This window comes from Apium graveolens, chromosome 8 (genome assembly GCF_009905375.1).
Source record: "Apium graveolens cultivar Ventura chromosome 8, ASM990537v1, whole genome shotgun sequence".
Classification (NCBI taxonomy): domain Eukaryota; kingdom Viridiplantae; phylum Streptophyta; class Magnoliopsida; order Apiales; family Apiaceae; genus Apium; species Apium graveolens.
In genome coordinates, this window is record NC_133654.1 from 157192512 (window position 1) to 157214844 (window position 22333).

Consider the following 22333-nt stretch of genomic DNA (forward strand, 5'->3'; position numbering starts at 1 on the left):
ACTCTTTAAGATAATCATGGCTGCTAAATGAATCAACTTTGTGTTCTATAGAGGTAGGAACTATCATGTGCATCTCATAAGTGAATTCTATATGAACATGAAAGTCTTTCAAAGGGAAGATGGTGTTTATTATGTTGAGTCGTATGTGCAGGGGATTAATTTTAAAGTTAATAGTAACTCTATCCATAAGGCCATGAGGTTAGGAAGTCATACTTTGCAAAAACCATGCATCAATATTTTTGATAAGTTTGTCTTTGATCAAAAGGAGTTTGAGTTGTATGTTGGTCTGTTTAGTGATGATGATGTGCCTTTGGGTCTCTGTGAGTCTAACTGGGGTATACACTTTAAACACTTCACACACACATATCAAAAACTAGCTGTCATACTTAGGGCAAACATTCTCCCTAAACCAAAACAAGATAGAGTTTTTGATTTTGTTGATCTTAAGGTAATGTTTCAACTAGTAACTAATAAGGTTGAGTTAAACTTAAGCTATGTCATAATTTTGAACATGATAAATGGGTTTTGTGAAGAATACATGATATATGCTTTGCTTATGACCTCTCTGTTTGAAATTAAACAAGTTAAACTAATCAAAACCTTTGCTAAGCAAATTGAATACTTTAATGTTGAAACCCTTTATAAAGATAAGGTCCCCTTGAGTGTGTGTAAGCCCCAGCCTGTGAATCTGATTAAAATGCCTAAAATAATTAATCTTGTGAAAACCAACAATGAGATTAAAGTGCTAAAAGTGGAAATAAACAGTCTTAAAGTAATCAATCTTAAGTTGGTCAATAGGATTAATTACTTAGAAGAAAAGATTCTTAGGAAATAGGCCTTACTTGAGGATTCTGAAGCAACCTCAAGAAGGCATGTGAGTCAGGAGGCAATTGAGCCTATGAGAGTTGGTGAGAAGGCTGATAAGATTGCTTGTGTTGGTAAGGGGAAGGATAAAGTTGCTGGTGTTGATCAGAGGGATGATGAGTTTGTTGGCTTGGCAGACATTACTATGATGCCTGAGTTGTGTGAAACAGATGGAAATCTGGGTTTTATTGATGTTAAAAAATCTCCTGTCAAGGAATAATCTGTTCTGTGTTGCTTCTTTCTGTTGGGTTCTTGTTGTTGTTTCTTTAAGATATGTTTCCAGGTTGGTTGTTGGTTTGTGATGTTCTTTAAAGTTCAGTTCTTTTGCTTTAAGAACTGTTGATTGGTATTCTATACTTCAATCTGATCATTACTGTCTTCTTAAATTAAAAGAAATGGTGTTGACTTGCTGTTAATTCTATTTGAGCTCCAGTTGATTGATGTTAACAAGATATCTAGTTCAAGTTGTGTTACATATGAACTCTATTATGTTCTTAAATCTCAAACCTAGTATATAAAACTGTTATTAGTATATAAACTTATTCTTGCCTATTATTAGAATTACTTTCTTATGTCAAAAACTAAATCTTAATATATTGAGTTTTATAATGACTAAAAGTTGGCTGTTTGAACAACTTAAAATTACTCTCTATAATTAAAAATTGTGGTATCTAAATACATGTCAAAGAAAGTGATTTCAGTGTTTAATATCTATCACAGTATTGTTACTTTGCAGTAATAGTTTTGAAAAACCCAGAAATGTGATTCCTTAGCTCATTTATTATTAAAAGTTGCTAGTTGTATAAGCTATACATTGTGCAAAATGAAAAATATATTTACAGAATTATGTGAACAGGTTTTGGCGTATCATCAATCAACATCAAGTTTAATTCTGGATGATCAAATTTCTGATCTTAGCTAGATTTAGATAGATGATTCCAGTATTTTAGGTTCAAATATATTTGTGAAAGTAAAAGTTATGTACACATTGCACAGTTTTATAAAAACTGTTATGAGACTTTGTATACTAACTTACTAAGATTACCCTACTAACTACTAACCCAGATGATGTTAAATGAAAACATCCAGATTTTTAAGATCTCAAATTTGACTAACAATTAGCAAACTTGATGATCAGAAAAGAAACAAGTTTTTGTACACCAAGTTGACTCGAATGATATTCACAGCTTTGGTTTTAACCAAAAAGAAAATCAAGAAATCCTTTACAATAAAAATTTCTCGAGTTTGACTAAAATTGGCAAACTTTTTAAAATAAAAGAACAGAATTCTTTCTAAGGTACTGGTATAAATTAAAAAAAAAAGGGCGTGCAAGGGAAAATATTTTCTCTCGTATCTCAAATATATTATTTATCGGAGAAAATACTTTTAAATACTTAAAATTATTTTTCACACTCTCAAAATATTTTATATTTAAAGAAATATATTCTAAGTATTTATTTTAGCACAAACTGAGCCAACAATGTCTATATGTTTTCATAAAAGATCGTTCATATTTTATTTGGAACCGAACCCTGATTTAATCGTTTTAAATCCAAATAAAATACTTCCACTTGCTAGAAAATATTGAAACTTAAGATTTGTCACTTAAATGGTATTTTTTATGCATGGTTAAAGTTTCGTAATTTTTTATAAATTTTGTCCGGGTGTGATTTTTCTGGGTGTTGACCAAGACTTTGACCGAGCGTTTGACCAAGCTACCTTTCACTAAAATTGACCAAAACTTGCAGATCGTCATTTTATGATATTTAGGTAATTATCATATTTTTGGTTGTATTTATTAAAGGGTTTTCAAAGTCGTAATATTTAATGGTGTTAATTACTTAATTAACTAAGTAATTAATGATTAATTGAAAAAGCTAAAAACTATTATTATATAATTTAATAGTTGCTAGGACTTTTCTTTTTTGTCCTATATGCAAGTTGCAAATTAACACACCTTATCCTCCATGTCATCAATCCACACCACTCTCTTCATCCACCATTCAATATAACTCAATCTCAACCACTCCCTTCACCTAATCCTTTCTATAAATAAACACCCACCCCCACCATTTTTTACACAAGCTAAGAGCTAAATAATTGCTGGGCATTTTCAAGAAGCATTCTCTCTACACACTCTTTAATATCCAAACCCAAATACTTCATCTCAAAAACCTCTCTCTTACAAATATATATCATATATTCAAGGATTTTGATCTTCAAGCTTAGTTCCGCCAACCAAGCTCTATCATCCCAAGCAAAGCTCATCCATACCACTCTCTTGCCTCCCGAAGGGCTGCCCAAGTTCGGCCAACAAGCCAAAATCCGGCCGAACCTCCGGCGAACTTTTCCGGCGAACTTTTCTGTTCATCTCTTAAAAGTGGTAAACCTCTTAGCTTCCATCCGAGTCTTAACCGATCACTCTTAATATTTATTTAAGAAGCTTAGTAACACCTTCTCTTCATCTCTACAAGCTCTTATATAGAATAACTTAAAGAAAAATAAATCCGTACAAGGATTATTTTCTACAAATTATACACTTCTAAGCACGAAGTGATAATTTCATACAACACTTGGTTTATATTCCTAACTAGCACCTTTAGTGTTTCGTGGGAATTAAATTACAAAGCTAAAATTTTATTCTTTAAACTTAGAGGCACTTAATTTGGCCATATATTGATATATTAGTTATAATTCTTTAACAAGGCTTAAGTGACTTCCCTTACTAACACCTTTAGTGTTCCGTGGGAAAAACTTAAGGCTTATATTATATATATCTATATATACATATTTATTATATTTAGTAAAAAGATTTAAGTGAATTCCCTTACCAGCACCTCTAGTGTTTCGTGGGAAGATCTTAAAGCTTTTAAGTAAATATAAGTATATATATAATCGTATAAGAATTAAGCGACTTCCCTTACTAGCATCTTCAGTGTTTCGTGGAAAAACTTAAAACTTATATTGTATTACATATATACACATATAAACTGTGCTAATATAATTTAAACTCTGCTCTTATATTATTTTGATATATTGTGTTTAAATTACGCACATTTTATTCTCTCTGCCAAATATTTTATAAGTGCATATAATTAAAGAATAAGTGTAAGGTTCTCGATTTATAAAAGTCTACACACAACTATATTAAACGAGAAATTATTTTATCAAAGATCCGAAAGCTGTAACGCTTCACCAAGGACTTGATATATTTATTACTTCGAAAATAAGATATATTATTCAAAACGAAGTAATACCAAGTATACTCTAACATTCACTTAATCTAAAGAAAAGTATACATTAATATTCTTTTAAGAATATTTATAAGTCATCCGGTCTAGTTAAGTGTATTACTAGTTCAACCTCTTTTTATCTATAACGGGTATTGTTTCGTAGATATTGTCTTCTTCGTTTTACAGTGAGGTGAAGTATAGTGAGGTGATTCTCGTTCTAAGAACCAAGTCCTAGACGTATTAACGGGGAGTTAGTAGTCTTTGCACCATGAGGAAGAGGAAAGACCCAAGACCAACTACTGAGATCCAAGACCGGCAAAAGTTTAGAAGGACAAAGACTACACCAATGGTTCTACATTAACTTTGAAGAAATAACAGGGTGTTATTGTCTAAGATAGGTTGTGTAGGTTACACATTAATTTTGAGGTGGTAACTCAGAGTTACGCACCAAGACAAGTATTTGTGGGGTTGTAAAGGCTTCTCCGCCTACGTAAGGAGCAAGGTTAGTTTAAGGGAAAACTCGGGTCCTGGAGAGGAGCTCGAGGACTGGACGTAGGGGTGAGCAAATCTATTAGAGGTTGCGCCATCGCGAACCAGGATAAATCTCTCGTGTGGTATTTTCTTCCTTGTCTTTTATTTCCGCATATATAATCTGCATCGGTAAAATATTTAAAACGGGATAAATATTTTTAAAATGCCATAATAATTTTCAAATTGGTAATTAAGCTATTCAAGCCCCCTTTATCTTAAAATAGCCCTTTTACAAGACCTAACACATCTTGACTTGCTTTAATAAGAAGAAAAGTTACTGATTCTACATTTGATGAGTTGAAATTAGCTAGGTACATATTCCCTTTTCTTACTCCTGTGAGAACCACTTTGTTGCTCTTTTTGTTGGTCACACCACAGGCTTCTGAGTTGAAAATGACTGAGTTGCCCTTATCACAAAGCTGGCTGATACTCAACAGGTTATGTTTGAGTCCATCCACTAGGGCAACCTCCTCAATGATGACATTATCCTTTGAAATTAAGCCATATCCCACAGTATAACCCTTGCTGTCATCTCCAAAAGTGATACTTGGGCCAACTCTTTCCTTGAACTCAGTGAGCAGGGTAGAATCTCCAGTCATGTGCCTTGAGCAACCACTGTCTAGATACCAAAGATTCTTTCTATTTCCCTGCACACATCAAAACCAAATCAAGATGATTTTGGTACCCAAGTTTCCTTTGTTAGCCTTTTTCTTTGGTTTCTTAGGTTTGACCTCATTTGATTTGAGGATCTCAGATTCATCCTTAGTCATTTGAGTTGAACCTTTGAAACCAGTCATTGAAACATAATTATCATGCACATTTTGGTTTACATGAAAAGGCATGTTATTTGCAAACATGTTATTCCAGTAAGGCATGCTAAATGACATCTGTGGCATACTAAATGCAACATAATAAGGATTAGGTGCAAATGGTATATTAGCAAATTGTGCATTCATATTCTGAGCAGGCATAGCACTCATAGGCATGACAGGCATGGTAGTCATGTTGGGAAAAGAAGGTGCAGACATGGGAGTAGGCATAGCAAGCTTGTAATTAACAGACAAATGATTAACACTACCACACTTAACACAGATTTTTCTTGGTTCATATTTATCAGGTGTGTAGTTGTTATGTTTGTTAATCCCTACCTTCTCATTTCTATTGTTTTTCCTTTTATCTTCTGTTTTAACCTCAATCATTTCCAGTCTGTCATTCAATTTCTTGATAGACATATGACCAACATTAGCTTTGCTAACTGGTTTACTCACAACCGACAGATTTGGCTCCTTGTCTCTCGACGAATAATCCTTTTGATTATCCGACGGATCATTTTCATCATTCGTCGAGTCCACATCGGTAAAAAGTCCTTCAACTAGATTGGAATCAAGCTTCTCTTTGCTCTTTTTTCAGGCTACATCACAAAAGGATTCTATACCTTGAACTTTAGTAATTTGAGCATGAACATCTCAAGATGATTTCCATGCTTTAATTACTTCTTGTTCTCGCTCAAGCTGCTTCCTTAAATTCTCTTCTTTCGTCAAAGATTCAGTTAAATCTTCCTTAACAATCTTGCCTTCAATTTTCATCTTTTCAAATTCAACAAGCTGAGTCTTTAGCACATTGTTTCTTTCACTCAAAAACACATTGTTCTCTTTAATTTTATTATTTTCTTTAGTGAGAGACTTGAGTGTAACACACATGTGATATAATTTAGTAGAAATGTCATTTATTGCATCATTACACTCATCTTTAGACAAATGAGCTAGGTTGTGATTACCTGATTACTTGATAAACTTGTCTCTGTTTCATCTGACTTGGCCATTAGGGTTAGATTGACATAGTTGATTTCTTCATCTTCATCCAATCCATCTGTAGCCCAGTCATTCTCCTGAGTTATGAAAGCCCTTTCCTTCTTCTTGAGCAACTCAAAGTATTTATGTTTATAATCAACAGGCTCAAACTTCTTTTTACTAGAATCAAGCTTTCTGCACTCACTGGAAAAATGCCCTACTAAGCCACATTTGAAACACTTGAATTTTGACTTATCAACCATGTTTCTATTTGGCTTGGCTGCTCCAAAATTCTTCTTGAATTTGAGCTTGGCAAACCTCCTGGATAAGAATGCTAGATGCTCATTTATATCATCCATTTCATCTTGGCTCATATGTTCTTCATTTTCAGCTACCAGCCATTTACCCTTACTTTCACAGACCTTTGATGTAGACTCAACAACTTTCACCTTCATCTCTTTCGCCTTTTCCAACTCAGCAACAAATGCAATGGATCCTCCCTTCTTCGTTCCTTTCTGCATCCTTTTATCTTTCTGTATTTCAAGCTCATAAGTTTTCGGGACTATGTTGGTCATCCGTCGGGAGTCTTGTTGGTTATCTGTTAGGAACTTTAGTGATCCGTCGGGAGTCTTTGTTGATTACCCGTTGGGAGTCTTTCTGTCACTTGACTCTATTTCACTTGTACAGAATTACAAGGCATCTTATATTTACAGTTAGCCAACATATTCTGTACATCAATCTAGTAGTCATCATGATTTACAGAATCCTACAACATCTACTCAACTAAAACATGTTGTTTACAAAAATGTGCTACAATACTTATTGTTACATAAGCTACACTCTCGATGGATGTTCAGTTGTCATCCGTCGGGACTATAAAGTTCATTCGTCGGGACTATATTAGAACATCCGTCGAGAGCTACAAAATTCACTAGTTAAATCTACTAAGGGGTTTTGTTTAACTTATCATCAAGTTCATAACATATTCCTAACAGATTATGTGGTTTACATCTAGCTGTTCAATTCCTAAACTCTGATTTAGAAGCAACAACTTTTATCTCTTTATTCTTCTTGCAAGAATTAGCAAGATGATTAGGTTACCACAGTTTGAACAGGTCTTTATAGGTGCATTAGGTGGGGTTACATAACTTCCATTCTTATTAACACCTACTTTGTCATTCCTATTTTTCCTAGACCTTTTCCTCTTATCTTTCATGTGTAGATCCTTCAGCTTTTGCTTAAGTTGTTTCTGAGTCATTGAACCAATATTTACTGAGTTTATGTGAACTTGTTCATTCTTTTTAGTAATTAAATTTGTTCTAGGTGATGAGGTAGTACCTTCCTCATGGATTGATTTAACATTATTAACACTTGAATTAAACTTAATGGTCTTTATTTGAACCTTGTTCAATTTGACCTGACTATCAGTTTTTATTGGTTCTGTTTTCTCAATTTCTTCTTCACTTTTCTTATCAGAATTAGATCTAGCTGAATATCCTAATCCAGATCCCCAACAACCATTCTCCAAGATTTCCTGGGTTGTTTTTCCTGAGTTAGTCCAAAGTTTAATGACTTCTCTTTCTTTAGCTAGCTCCTTTTCTAGATAAGCATATTTTTCTAACAATTTTTCTTTAACATAAACAACATTTTCTCTTTCTTTTTGAATTTTTAGCATGGAAACCAACTCAGTTTCTAGGTAATCATTCCTTTTCTTAAGCACAGAGTTTTCACTCTTAATTCTACTGTTCTCTAAGGTCTGATCCCTAAAACTAACATGCAGAATCTTAATAAATAATCTTAATTCATAGATATCATCGATATCAAATGCAAGAGTAGACTGAGGTACCTTTAATTCAACATTGTCGATCTCATCATTAGCATTTTCCATGAGAGCATAGTCGACCCCATCACCCGAGTCTGATGAATCATCCCAGTTTCTCTTCTTTGAGATCGAAGCTTGTTTCTTCTCAGCTCTGGGTTTTCTGCAGTCAGCAACAAAGTGCTCAAGTCCATCACAGTTGTAACATCTCTCTTTTGACTTGTCAGGTTTTCCAGATCTAGCTTCCTTCAAATCAGTATCTCTTTTGTTGTTCCTCTTATCAGAGTCTGAGGAACTGGAACCTTTTATGGAAAATCTTCTCCCTTTCTTGAAGTTTTTGTAGACCATCTTCTTGAAACTTTTAACCAGTAGGGCAGCCATTTGATCCATATCTTCATTGTTGTTGTGATCACTATCAGTATCCGATTCAGTATCAGGATTTGAGTCATCATCATAATTTGATGATTCAGTATCTGACTTAGTAATCATGGCTTTCCCTTTGGAGTAGCTTTTCCTTCTAGCTTTCTCCTTTGGCTTCTCTTCAACTTTGAGTGCAACTGGTCTAGCTTTTGATCATTTCCTCTTGCTCATTTGCTCCATCTCTAGTTCATAAGTTTTCAGAACTCCATAGATCTCATCTAGAGGTGTGATGTCAAGTTGATAGTTATCCCTGATTGATGTGACTTTAAAGTCCCACTTTTCAGGAAGAGCAAGTAGGAACTTCAAGTTTGAGTCCTCCAAATCATATTTTTTGTTGACAAGGGATAAGTCATTCAGCAACTTCTGAAATCTGTCATAGATCTCATTTAGGGATTCATTGTCCCTTGAAAGTGCTCATATTCTTGAGTAAGTACTGTCCTCTTGTTCTTCTTGATAGCAGTTGTACCTTGACACTTTACTTTTAAAGCATCCCATATCTTTTTTGTTGTTTTACATCCAATGACTCTATTGGACATAACACTATAAGACTGTTGTGCATAATATGTCTAACCTTAGCATCCTTCATGATAGACGAGATATCTTCAGGAGTATAGTCCTTCCTGTCTTTGTCTATCACCTTCTTTGGTTCCCCTGTAAGCGAAACAACTACTTTCATTGGTTTGTGAGGATCATCATAGATCCTGTTCAGATATTCAGGATATGTGGCTTCCAAGCACATGGTCATCCTGACTTTCCAGATTGGATATTCATGCACTTTCAGGATGGGCACCTTGATTGCTTCATACCTACTCATATTGCTGCTTATCTGTGATGTGGCTGGGGGTTGTGGCTTCAGATCCAGATTCTGTGTTTCTTCTTCTCCTTTGTCTGACATGGTTGATTAATTTTCAGATCTTAAACTGTTTGTACGTTAACATCAAGCTATGATACCAATTGTTAGGCCCTTAATCAACTGTAGAGGGAGGGGATAAATATAGTTAATATAATCAACTCGACAAAACTTCAACAGAATCAACAGTTTTTATATTAATTTTATAAAAACTTATTACACAAGTACTCTCTCGAAAGGATGAACAAATTATCCTTGAAAACTGCTAGGTTATGCAAAAGATATAAAAATGTCGCAATGCTTATAACATGAACCTAAACTATGCTTTATATAGAGCACAACTACCAATGTATAAGAAATCCTATTTTATTAACAACAAGAAAACCTATATTATTGCTTCTGAGATAAATTCCTTCACCACCTTGAATTTCCTGTTTCCTTCTCCTCCTCGAAGATCAACTGATGTGACAAATACTGATTTCATTATCCGTTGACATCATCATCCGTTGAAATCATCATCCGTTGAAATCATCATCAAGGGCTTCGACCGAGTCTGTTAGACTGTGTTTAACACCGTTATGTAGGTCAAATGCTTCAATTGAATTATCAAAATTCATCAAACATGAGCTCAAAGAACACAAATTTACCCCAAATTAACTAAACCCAGTTGGACTTTTACCAAGAGTTTTGATTTTGAAGCAACAGCTTGAACAATTGAATATGTCTTCTTCTTTACGGGTCAGGGTGATTTTGAATTGGATTTTTACAAGATCTTGATTTCCAATGGTAGTAGTAGTCTGATAGTTGTTTTGAACTTTAATTTGGGATTTTGAGAAATGAGTGTTTTCGAATTCGATAAAAGAAACGAAGCCACCATTTGAAGAAAAACATGCTTAGTTTGATCTAAAAATGTATGACAAAAGATCACACCAACAATTAACCTTTATGTTGTGAACAAAAGATTTAATGGCACCATTTGCAATAGAATGTTAAATTTGGGAAAACGATGATGGTCTGCGCCAAAATAAGCTACTATAATATCTTATTTTCGGCAAGTTTGCTGTTTATATTCATTTGCATGAACCTTTTCAGTTCATTCTGCAACATTGTTGGCCGAAATTAAGGAAATCAATAGAAAATAACACGATGAGGATGATAGATAGCTTTCTATCGGTACCGGAAGTAGACGACAAGTTATACCAAATATATATGGGGCAGCATTTGAAGAAGAAATGTTACTTAATTTTGTAAATTTTGTAAAATTCCTGAAATCGAGCTCTTTTAGCGAGCTCTTTTAGCTAATTCATGTTTTGTTTAGCTGAGGATGATTTATTTAACATTGTTGAAGTTTTAATTGGATTTGGAGAGTAATTTATGACCATGTGCAGTGATAATTAGTGAAGTAATGTGTGTTTACTATGTCTTTGTATGGGGACATTTATGCTCCGTTTTTGTTAGAACTTCACGGTCAATGTAACAGATTTGAGTCTGAGCCGCTTCGTTATAAAAAACTAACGAAGGGTAAGTTGGCAGAACAATGGACCAAAATGTCATTTTTGAGTGTTAAATGGTTTAAAATGTCACTTTTGAAAATAATGATTCAAAATGTCACTTCATAACGGTACTTCGTTTTACGTTTTGTTTTTTAATGCAAAACAGTACATAGTGTGTTGTTTTGGTACTTTATTTTTTTTATAATGTGCAAAACTTTAGTTGAAGTAGCGTTTTGTCTCAAAACGGTACATCATATAGCGTTTTGTACCAAAACGCTACTTTATCTACCGTTTTGTGCATAAAAAAATTTGAAAATGCCAAAACGTTACACGAAATATCGTTTTATGTCTTTTGCATAAATATTATACGATATATCGTTTTGAAATGACATTTAAGACCATTTTTAACCCGAAGTGACATTTAGGGCCACCACCTAAGTTGGTGACCCCAAAAAATTTAATTAAAATTGGGTAAAATTAAGTCATAATTTTATAAGATATTTTTTTAAAACTAAAATAGGGTAAGTTGGTGACACCTAAAAATTTAATTAACTTTAAGTAAAATATATAAATTGCAATTGCAATTTGCAAGGGGTATAAAACGGACCTAGTTGCGTCTTGATTAAAAGCCTATTGATATTCTCTCGTTGTTCTTTCTCCCACTCCCAGCCCCCTGCAACTAATTAACCTTAACAATGGATCCACTTTCATCCTCATCATCATCAATAGCCCAGAAAACATGGGAACTCGAAAACGACATCGTTCCAATGGAGCCATCTACGCAAACAGACTCAATCTTTTACTACGACGAGTCAGTACAGAGCAAGTTCCAGCAAGAGAAGCCATGGGTGAATGACCCACACTTTTTTAAGAGAGTGAAAGTGTCGGCACTGGCTTTGTTGAAGATGGTGGTGCACGCGCGTTCAGGTGGGACAATAGAAGTGATGGGATTGATGCAAGGGAAGACAGATGGGGATGCGATTATAGTTATGGATGCTTTTGCTTTGCCTGTTGAAGGGACTGAGACTAGGGTTAATGCTCAGGCCGATGCTTATGAGTATATGGTTGATTATTCTCAGACTAATAAACAGGTCCCCTTGCTCTCTCTCTCTCTCTCTCTCTCTCTCTCTCTCTCTCCCTCTCTCTCTCTCTCTCTCTCTCCCCCCCCTCCCCCCTGGGATTAGTAAAACCCTAATCATTGGGTTTTTTTGGATCAGTGAAACCCTCATTAGTGGGGTTTTCAGTGGATTCAAACCCTGGGAATTGGAATCAGATTTCAATATATTTGCACTATTTTCTTGGATGCGTTTGTAAATGAATTTTTAGAATTAGTAAAACCTTAATCATTGGGGGTCTTTTTGTTTTGTTTTGGGCAGTAAGAGTTCCAGAGTATAACTATAAGGTGATAGGGGATGGGGGCTGATTTAGGTTTAGAGCAATAACAATATACTTAAGCCTATTTTATAATATGCTAATAAATGGGCTTCCAAACCCTATTGTATTGTTCCCAAATACTTTCTTTGGGCTTTTTGACCCGCTGTCCTGCATGGAAGGCATCTTTTGAATCATGGGATTTGAACAGGGTTAATGGGAATCTCAATCCCAGGATTCAAAAGGCACCCCAAGTGTAACCCTCCCTTGTTAATGCTTTTTATTTTAAGCAAACAGAGCATTGATTGTTAAAACCTTACAAGGGTAAAACCCTGTTTGGTTTGTAGTTTTGATTTTGGTGAAAGTTCTGATTGTTGGAAGAGTGTGTATATGGAGTGGAGAGTTGCTTGACAAGCACTTCATCTAGTGGTCTTAAACGTATCGTGTGTAGTTAATATTTGGTTTGTATGTGTTCTGATTGAATATTTGGCCAGTCCTTGAGGAAATGAATGATGCTCTGATTAGGTTTGTTTATTCGTTGGGTGTTATTGATGTGGAAACCTAAAGACCCTAAATTTGGAAACCACAAAACCTTGTGAGTGGGGGTTTTAAGGTTATGATTTAGATAAGAGATAAAGTTTTTGTGAAAGAGTTAATATAAAGTATACATGAATTAATAAAGTGTAGGATTATTTGCAACAATTGTAACACCTTCTGCAATGGCCCTTCCTCACTGATCTACCTGGTATTATCCATTCAGATCAACTACCAGTCTACCATTTCGAAAGATCTTTATAGTGTATACACACTACACTCAATTTAATCCTTCTTGAATAGGAGCCATTTACTTCCCTCGTACTAGCTCATTGTAAATTTGATCCAGTTCACTGTTAGTTGGGGCCTATATTTAGTACTAGATCATTATACCTGACAATGTAAAATGTGTCTTTTGTCGAAAATAAATGTTTATTGTAACATATTATTATGCATGTTGAACCAGCTATTCCATCTTTATTGGTGCGAGAGGATGTAAACTTTATGCATGTTGATCATATAGGTTTTTTAATTTATTTCAACACAAGATAACTCTGTGAATGCGGAATGTGAGTTACATCGATCCCAAAATGTTTTTTTGAGTCCTTTGGAACGGCATAATTTGTAGATTTGAGACATTGCTAAAACTTTGTGAAAAACCGAGGGATTCGAGCTAGGACTATATCATGACATTCAAAGGTTGCAGAAAGGGTTAAAAAAACATTTTGGGGAGGAGCACACCTTGTTTGAGTGAATCAGATATTTAATATGACAAACAATAAAGAAACAGTAAAATGTTACATGGAAAGCTGTATATAATTTTCCCCTTGGTGCTAGTTTTATATTAGTCTGTAATTTTTAGCTGATAGACTTTAGTACCTGCGTGGAAATTATGAAATTGGAAGAAAATTGTAATTATAAAATGATTAGACAGAGGGAGTATGCCCTTAATATGCCGTTTCGAAGAAAAAATTAGTCATATAATACCTACATAGAAATAGTTACGTAAAACATTTTTTTATTTTTGGCAACATGCATTCTACATGTGTTATGGTTTTAAGTACCACGTTTTCTTGTCTACTATTCTGGTATACTTGCATTATCTATTATTATATTTGACTTGGGCTGTGGAAGTGACCTTTGTGTTCGTCTTGACTGCTTCTACCTAAGTTGATCAATCATCAGTTCACCTATTTTGTTGCAATGATTATTTAGTAAAAACTTATATATTTCCTATATCTGTTGCATTGAGTAAATTCAGATAACAAACCAAAGTCAGTTTGCTGTAATGGTCATATTAGATACTGTATGACCCTTAATAGTTCTGTTTTGTGTATTATTGAGATAAAGTCTGCTTAAACATGCTAGGCTTCAGTTCGGCCACTGTCTTTGTCATATCTACATTACAGAACACTAGAGGCTAATGTATTTATATTCATATTACAGTTTCATCTGTAAACCTATAGACAAAAGCATCTATTTACCTGTTCCATTATCGGCTCCTGGATTTGTTTATTAATAACTATCTCAACAATATATTTGTAAAGCTATCAAAATGTGGATGCGATCAATGCAGTCATGTGTTCAACACAACATATGTGTCTGTCACCACCACTATAATTTTTGTTACAGTTGAATCTATCCTTTGTCTTTCATGCTACCACCATTAGTTGTTGGCTGTGGTTTCTTTTTACCACAACCACGTAGTGCTAGTAATAGTGAGACAGGTGTGCCTCTTTTTGGAACTTGTTAAATAGACAACCATAACATCTTGCTACTCTGGTAAAACATGTAGAGAATCCGTCTTACTTCCTTAAGTTCTTACTTTGTATATTGAGAACTATTTTGCTTCTCAGTACCTTGTTTTTAACAATAGTTATATGCCGACATCACTAATAATTTAATTGGTGAGTCTGCATTACCAAAAGATGCATTGTTCTTTTCTGTTTTATATAAGAATTGAGTCTGTATTGTCTAGACACGTAATGCATGTCTGTAAATTATAGAATAGTATGCCATTGTTTTTACTCTATATATCTTTAGTCAAGTATGTAGTAGTATCGTTGTAATACCTATATTCACATAAACTCGTAAGCAAGATGTTCAGTTTCTGGAAGTGGTAGATGTGGATTCATACTGTATAATAGTTTAGTAGTTTGCGTGAAGTAGGGGCCATTTTTTTACTTGACTCTTCTTTTTAGGCCGGACGTTTGGAGAATGTTGTTGGATGGTACCATTCCCATCCCGGTTATGGATGCTGGCTTTCCGGTATTGATGTTTCAACACAAATGCTAAACCAACAATTTCAGGAGCCTTTTTTAGCAGTTGTTATTGATCCGACAAGAACTGTTTCAGCTGGGAAAGTTGAAATAGGGGCTTTTCGTACATACCCTGAAGGATATAAGCCAGCAGATGATCCTGTCTCGGAATACCAGACCATTCCGTTGAACAAGATTGAAGACTTTGGTGTGCACTGTAAACAGGTAAAAATGTTTGCCCAGTTTACATTCCTTGAAAGTCTTGAATCTTAATATTATTTGCTGACTTTTCATCTCTGATTACCAGTACTATTCGTTGGACATAACATATTTTAAGTCATCACTTGATTCCCACCTGTTGGATCTATTATGGAACAAGTATTGGGTAAATACCCTTTCTTCTTCCCCTTTGCTTGGAAATGCAGACTACGTTGCTGGTCAAATATCAGATCTAGGTACAAATGCATATAGTATTGTTGGGTATTTTAGTCTTTAATTGAGATATGATAATTTATGTGTATGTGTAGCCAGATTAAATGACATTAGAAATTTAGAACCTTCAATAATATAATCGTGATCATGCAGCCGATAAATTGGAGCATGCTGAGAGTCAATTGGCTCATTCACGAATTGCGCCATTTATAGCACCCCAACAGAGGAAAAAAGAGGTCAGCACCAACTTTCTTGTTCATAACTTACCTTTTCATCTTCTCAGATTAGCAAGGCTAAACTACTTGGACACTGTGACATGAAAATCTTCAATATTAGCAGTTAGCACCTGAAACAGTGAAAGTGTGTAAAAAGTGACAATTTCATATTTGACGGAACAAACCAGAATGTAAGAAGTTAATTAGTTTGCTATATTGCGACAGTTCAACATATCGATGCTCTTCAGTTTGCTTTGAATAGAAATTCTCTTTGTTGTCGAAGGTTGATATATATTATTTGTATTTAGTGGGAGTGGGGGGAGGGAAGGGGAGAATTAAAGTCTAGACTTCTTTTAGCACTACAGTATTTTGCATTTTCTATTGCACCAAGCTGGAGATTGTACTTGATTATTTGGCATATGGAATCTAGACAACAGCACCATGCTATAAATTTGAAATGCATATATAACTATATATGGATTTTTACTTGTATGCTCGCCCTTCTAGAATGCTTAGTGTTTTTACTAATTTCAGGAAGAGTCTCAACTTGCGAAAATCACAAGGGATAGTGCAAAAATAACCGTGGAGCAAGTTCATGGTTTAATGTCACAGGTAAGTTTATTTTCTTGTCTCATAACTGTAGTCTTTTGGGACAATGTTGAGCTTTTTTCCCTACAGCTATTTTTCTTGTCTAAGATATGTCGTCTCTTCTTGACAGGTTATCAAGGACATACTTTTCAACTCTGTTCGTCAATCGAACAAACAGCAGACGGAGTCTTCTGGTCCCGAACCTATGGTCGAAAGTTGAAACCTGATGTTAAGCTCCTTTTTGTCATCTATGAATGCAGAATGCTTATACTTGCTTCAAGTTATCTGGTTCCTTGTTTTTATAACTTACTAGTGAGACCTATATTCACATTTTCTTAGCTGTAGATGTACTTGGATTTACGATTGAAAAAATGCAAATCGCATTTGTACTTAGTTTTGATTTTATGCGGAACTTTTTACAGAGGAAATTTCCCCACCTGCCCGATGATTTTCTTGCTTGTTTTCAGAGGCATGTGATTGAATTCACAGAAGGTAAGATAAAATGCCCTATCTCTGCTGGTATAAGATTGTTTTGTGCAGTAAAGAGATTAAGAAAGTGTAGTGTGTGGGATCTACAAATAATTGATGGTATATAAACCTAAGCTATTTTTATTAGAAACGAGTACCTATACCCATGGGGTTATATATAGTTAAAAAGAGTATTCTTATAGCATGGCCCTGCCATCTCATTACCTTTTGAGTAGATAATGACCATGGTAATTGCTTCATACTCTCTCCGTCCCTTTCAATTGTTTACATTTTTTAGAGAGTTTCCGACATGCATTTTAAGGTGCATATAAAATATAGTTTTGTAACTTTTTTTTACAATTTTGTTTTTCTGAATAAAAATTAAAACATTCAACTTTTATTCAGAAAAAGAAAATTGTAAAAAAAAGTTACAGAATCATACTTTATATGCACCTTAAAATGCGTGTCGGACACTCTCTAAAAAATGTAAACAATCGAAAGGGACGGAGGGAGTATTTGACAGTAATAGACATGCACTAATATTAAATGTAAAATGGGCTATACATACCTTTCTGGATATGTAGGGGGGAAATGCCAGGGAACCGGAAAAATTGGGATGTGCTAATTTAATAACTAAGATTGTTAGGTTTAATTTTTTGGGCTGACTATAAATATTAAATTATGTTAATTATTCTTTCTGGTTCAACTTTGGTTTTGATTACATGGAAGCCTAATATACTATAATCTTGATGAGGTGAGCTTTGTACACATGTATTGGGTTGATTCTTTGTAATGAATAGATTTAATCATTACATAAAATATTATGGAACTGTAAGGGCAAATTCAACAGTGATTCAAATATCCAAATTTGAGGCAGATTATCCCAAATTTCATTCCAACAGTGATCCAAATGGTGATCCAAATTTGGATCAGTTTGGATCACTACTGTTCACTGATTCAAATTTGGATCACTTGGTTTAATATAAAATAATGGTTTTATTATTTATAGTTTATGAGATTTTAAATTAATTTTTGATTTTTTAATTATATAATTAATAACATAATATAATTAATAGTTAACAAAATTTACTTTTAAAATAAAACTTAAAATAATGAGAAAATATAATTTCATTAAAATACCCGATTTCAAAAATTCCTAAATCGCCATAGAAAAATAAAAAATAAAGAGGTACATTTTGCATGTAGATGCATTAATTGAGTATTTGTGGGAAGAATATACTAATTCGGAAAATTAGTGTGTATCAATGATATTTTGTATGTTAATTATTGCAATAAATGTGTTTTTCCTGAATTAAGTGCACAATTTTAATATTTTTATGTGTATTAATTTTTTTTATTTAATTAATTTATGATATGTTATATAAATTGTTAATAATGATTAAACGATAAACTTAAGATAAAATTGCTTAATATGATATTTATATATTATTATATTTAAAAAGTAATTTGGATCACACTGTTGAAGTTGGTCAGAAATTTGGATGAGTGATGATCCAAATTTGGATTTTTGGATCAAACTGTTAAAGATGGACCAAGGGGATAAACTAGGAGACATGATATTCTGAATGTTAAGGCTAGAATGAAACACAAGATCAGCCCATACCTGTAGAATTTGAATAGAAAACTTGGAATTGATGGTTCAATTCTATCATTGTGTTTTTTTAATTTGATGGCGTAGATATTGATGGTATAACGACAGTAACAAATTTGATGAAATATTTGAACCACTTCAATTTTATGAATGGAATAGCCGTTTTAGAAATTGTTTCATTTGACTATGCATGAACTAATATTGTTTTTTTTTTAATTTCAATGATCTGATTGGAAAAAAGAAAAATGTCTTAAAAGTGTTTAATCGGAAAAGTTGCAATTGCCCCCAAAAGTGTTCCAGACCATGGCTCCATTACACAAAGTTGACATTTATTAGAGCTATAAAAACCCTCGAGTCTTTGAAATTATTCGAAATATTAAATACATTATAGAATCATGCCGTTATAGATTGTTGGCAGATGGAATAAATTATGGCCAATTTTGAAGGCCAATCGTACGAAGACTTTAGATCTTATCCTGGAATAACATAGGACTTGTATTTATCACAATATGCATGTTCTTATATTCAATAATGTGATAGGGTCCTGGATATTTTTTCCAAAACGAATCTGAGTTTCTTGTGTTCTTTAATTGGTCATGTTAAAGGACCGGTGCTCTAAACTTTCAACATGTTAAAGGAATGTCTCTTTTATGAATTTTATTAGTATTCTAACACTCTTCTCACGCGAAAGCCCATTTACAAATCAAATAGTGCATGCTCATCTTTATGATATTAATTTATCTTCCGCGTAATTATATATTATAAGAAATATTGGGTGACAGGCATCAAAGCTAAGTCTGCATACCTAATATTATGTTAATGAAGAAGTTAGCTGAAGGTGTTGGAGGTAAATTGTTTTCAAAATCTTATATAATTTTTTTATAACAGATTAAAACTTTAGTAGATGTAATGAATCATTCTGCATTTACATCATTTGAATCAGTTAAAAATTTCATTTCTTGGCATCATTTGAGAATAATTTATGATATTGAATCCGGTAAACGTAGCATCACTGTTTTTAATATCCAATTTGATAAAATCCGGAACCTGTTAATGCACAGATAATTTTATAAGGCTAATCACAGCTAGAAAATATAGAGAAAATGCAATATGAATAATAATAATAATAATAATAATAATAATAATAATAATAATAATAATAATAATAATAATAATAATAATAATAATAATAATAATAATAATAATAATAATATCTACAATATATTAACACAGAGATGTGATCCTAGCTAATGTATCAAGATGTTGCTCGTGTCAATTTCTTATTTAATCTCATTAATCTCATTTTTTATATTGCTTTAAAATGTTCTCTTTCATACTTTTTACTTCTCTCGTTTCATTAATTCCCATCCTCTCTTTCTCACTCATTAACTATTTTGGTACGAGTTTTGGGTTACTTAACATTACTCTTTCCACTAACTCTCTCTCCCCATTTTTTATCCTCTCTCATTCTAATTACTCATTCATTGTTTATTTTTTGACTGATTCACAATATTATAAAATATTAAGTAAAATTTGTGAAATAAAATTTTTCTATGACCTTTATATAACATACACAATAAATTATTTTTGCAATATTATAAAAATATTAATAAATGATTTTTTCTTTAATATATACTTAAAATAATTTTTAAGTAAACTAACACGTTCAATTCAAATGCACTAGATATTAATTGGGCATCGACCATGAACTCATCTAGTATATATATATATATATATATATATATATATATATATATATATATATATATATATATATATATAACTATACACATGTCCTACTTCCTTATCCAAATGTGTCTAAGAGGTGTTTGCAATAATTAGGTTAATCCCGGAATGTAATTCGAGTCGAGTCGAGTTTGTACTTATTAAGTTCGAGTTCAAGATATTTTTAATCGAGTCGAGCCAAAAAAAAAATTGAGCCTGAAAATTATGTTTGAGCCCGAATCGGATAATAAACGATTCGAGTTCGAGCTACTCGCGAGTTTTCGAGTTTTTAAACGAGTTTTCGAGCTTATTCCATTTTAATGAGTTCGATCTTATTGAGTTTTTTAATCGAGTTTTCGAGTTTTTAAACGAGTTTTCGAGTTTATCCCATTTTAACGAGTTCGACTTGGGGAAATGGGCTTAATGAATATCCTCGTTAAATGCATCAACGAATAATTATTTTAAAAGTCTTATACAAACAATGTAAATATAAATGAATAATCACTATATTTTAAATAATACATTGAAATTTTAATACATTTGATTTGGTTAATAATTTTATACACATTAATAAGTCATATTTTCTTGAAAATACTTCTAAAATTGATTGTTTCTCTCCTCAATCAAAATAAATCTAATCTTTATGTGTAATACATGCAAAAATTCTCAAATATTATGATCATGTTGGAACAAGTGATTTTGTAGAATTTTGTAATATATGCAAAATTTCTCGAATGTTAATCGAGTGATTCATGGATCGGCTGGTTGAAAGATAAGCCGATGTAATATTGAGATATTAAATACATACTAATAATTCTAATAACATTTAAAATATATTAGTCTAAATAATTTTACTTATTATAAATATATCTTTTAAATATTATTTACAATATTAGTTGCATTTTTAAATTTAAGTATGTAAAAGTCTTTCGTTCGATTTATTAATCATTACATATAAATATAATTATGTAAGTATTATATCTTGTACACAATTAGCCTAAAAGAATTAATGTGATTTGATAGTTAAGAATAAAATAATTGAGAAGTTGTATTATTACGTGATGAAACTAAAGTTCAATTATTAATATGATTTAGTCATCAGAAATTTATTGTACATTTTAAAGAGTTGGAATAAATAGTTTATTTAATAGTATAATGTGATAGTAACCTATAGTATAGAAACTCATAATTCAGATTTTTTAATTATATCATTATTTACTAATAATTTTTTTAATAATATATTTTTATTTAAAAACAAAAATAGCTTAAAAAATTAAGAAAATTTATCAAATATATTCAAGTTTTCCATCTTTTTTGCAAAAATACGAACGAAGTTGCATATAAGGTTGCACCATATTTTTGCAAAAAAAATTATAACTTAGGAATTTTTGAAAAACCCCCTAAAATTAATTATATTAACGAAAATGAAGTTATTAAGTTATTATTTTATTTTAAAATTTAGACAGGACTTATTGTATATTTAAACTAATTAGAGTTGATATTTTCAAAAATAAATAAATTAAGCTCATATTTTTTAACATTTAACTATAAAAAAATAATTAAATAAATTTTAACAAAATAATTTAATTTAAAATTTTTACCAAATATAATAAAACGTAGTAATGCCGATATATTATGAAAAACTAGTAAATTAGTATGTAAAACTAAATTTATTAGATAATTGAATGACACATATATTAGCAAACACATAAATATTTAAAAAAAAAGGAATCGAGTTCGAGTTTATCGAGTCGATCTCGAGTCGAACTCAAAAAAGCTCGGCTCGACTCGAGTTTTTTATCAAGTCAAAAAATATGTTCGAGTTTGAGCTCGATAACGAGTTCGAGTCGAGTCGAACTCAATTTATTAAGTCAAATTCGAGTCGGCTCGCTTCGAATTACAGACTTAATAAGACAAAGCATCACTAGTCCTACATTGCAATATTTTCCTCATTGTCATCATAATTAAAGTCTCCTTCCCGCTATACAATTACAAATACAAATGCAAAGTTGCAAACCCCCATTCAAATCGACCCCACTACATACTATCTTATCTATGTAGCTTGGAGCCACAGTTGATATTTGACCAAACCACTTTTCAATCAACTTTAAACAAGTAGCCCCCTGCCCC

At 32.6% G+C, this 22333-nt stretch overlaps 1 protein-coding gene across 1 annotated transcript; it reads left to right on the forward strand.

The window, feature by feature from the left end:
- The first annotated feature begins 11610 nt into the window (after nt 1-11610).
- On the forward strand, nt 11611-16803 carry LOC141677713 (COP9 signalosome complex subunit 5a-like). The gene is made up of 6 exons (XM_074483752.1): nt 11611-12091; nt 15107-15388; nt 15471-15618; nt 15749-15831; nt 16345-16422; nt 16529-16803. Exons 1-6 carry the CDS (start codon nt 11696-11698, stop codon nt 16616-16618), a joined length of 1077 nt encoding a protein of 358 aa, XP_074339853.1. The 5' UTR covers nt 11611-11695; the 3' UTR covers nt 16619-16803.
- The last annotated feature ends 5530 nt before the right edge of the window (nt 16804-22333 follow it).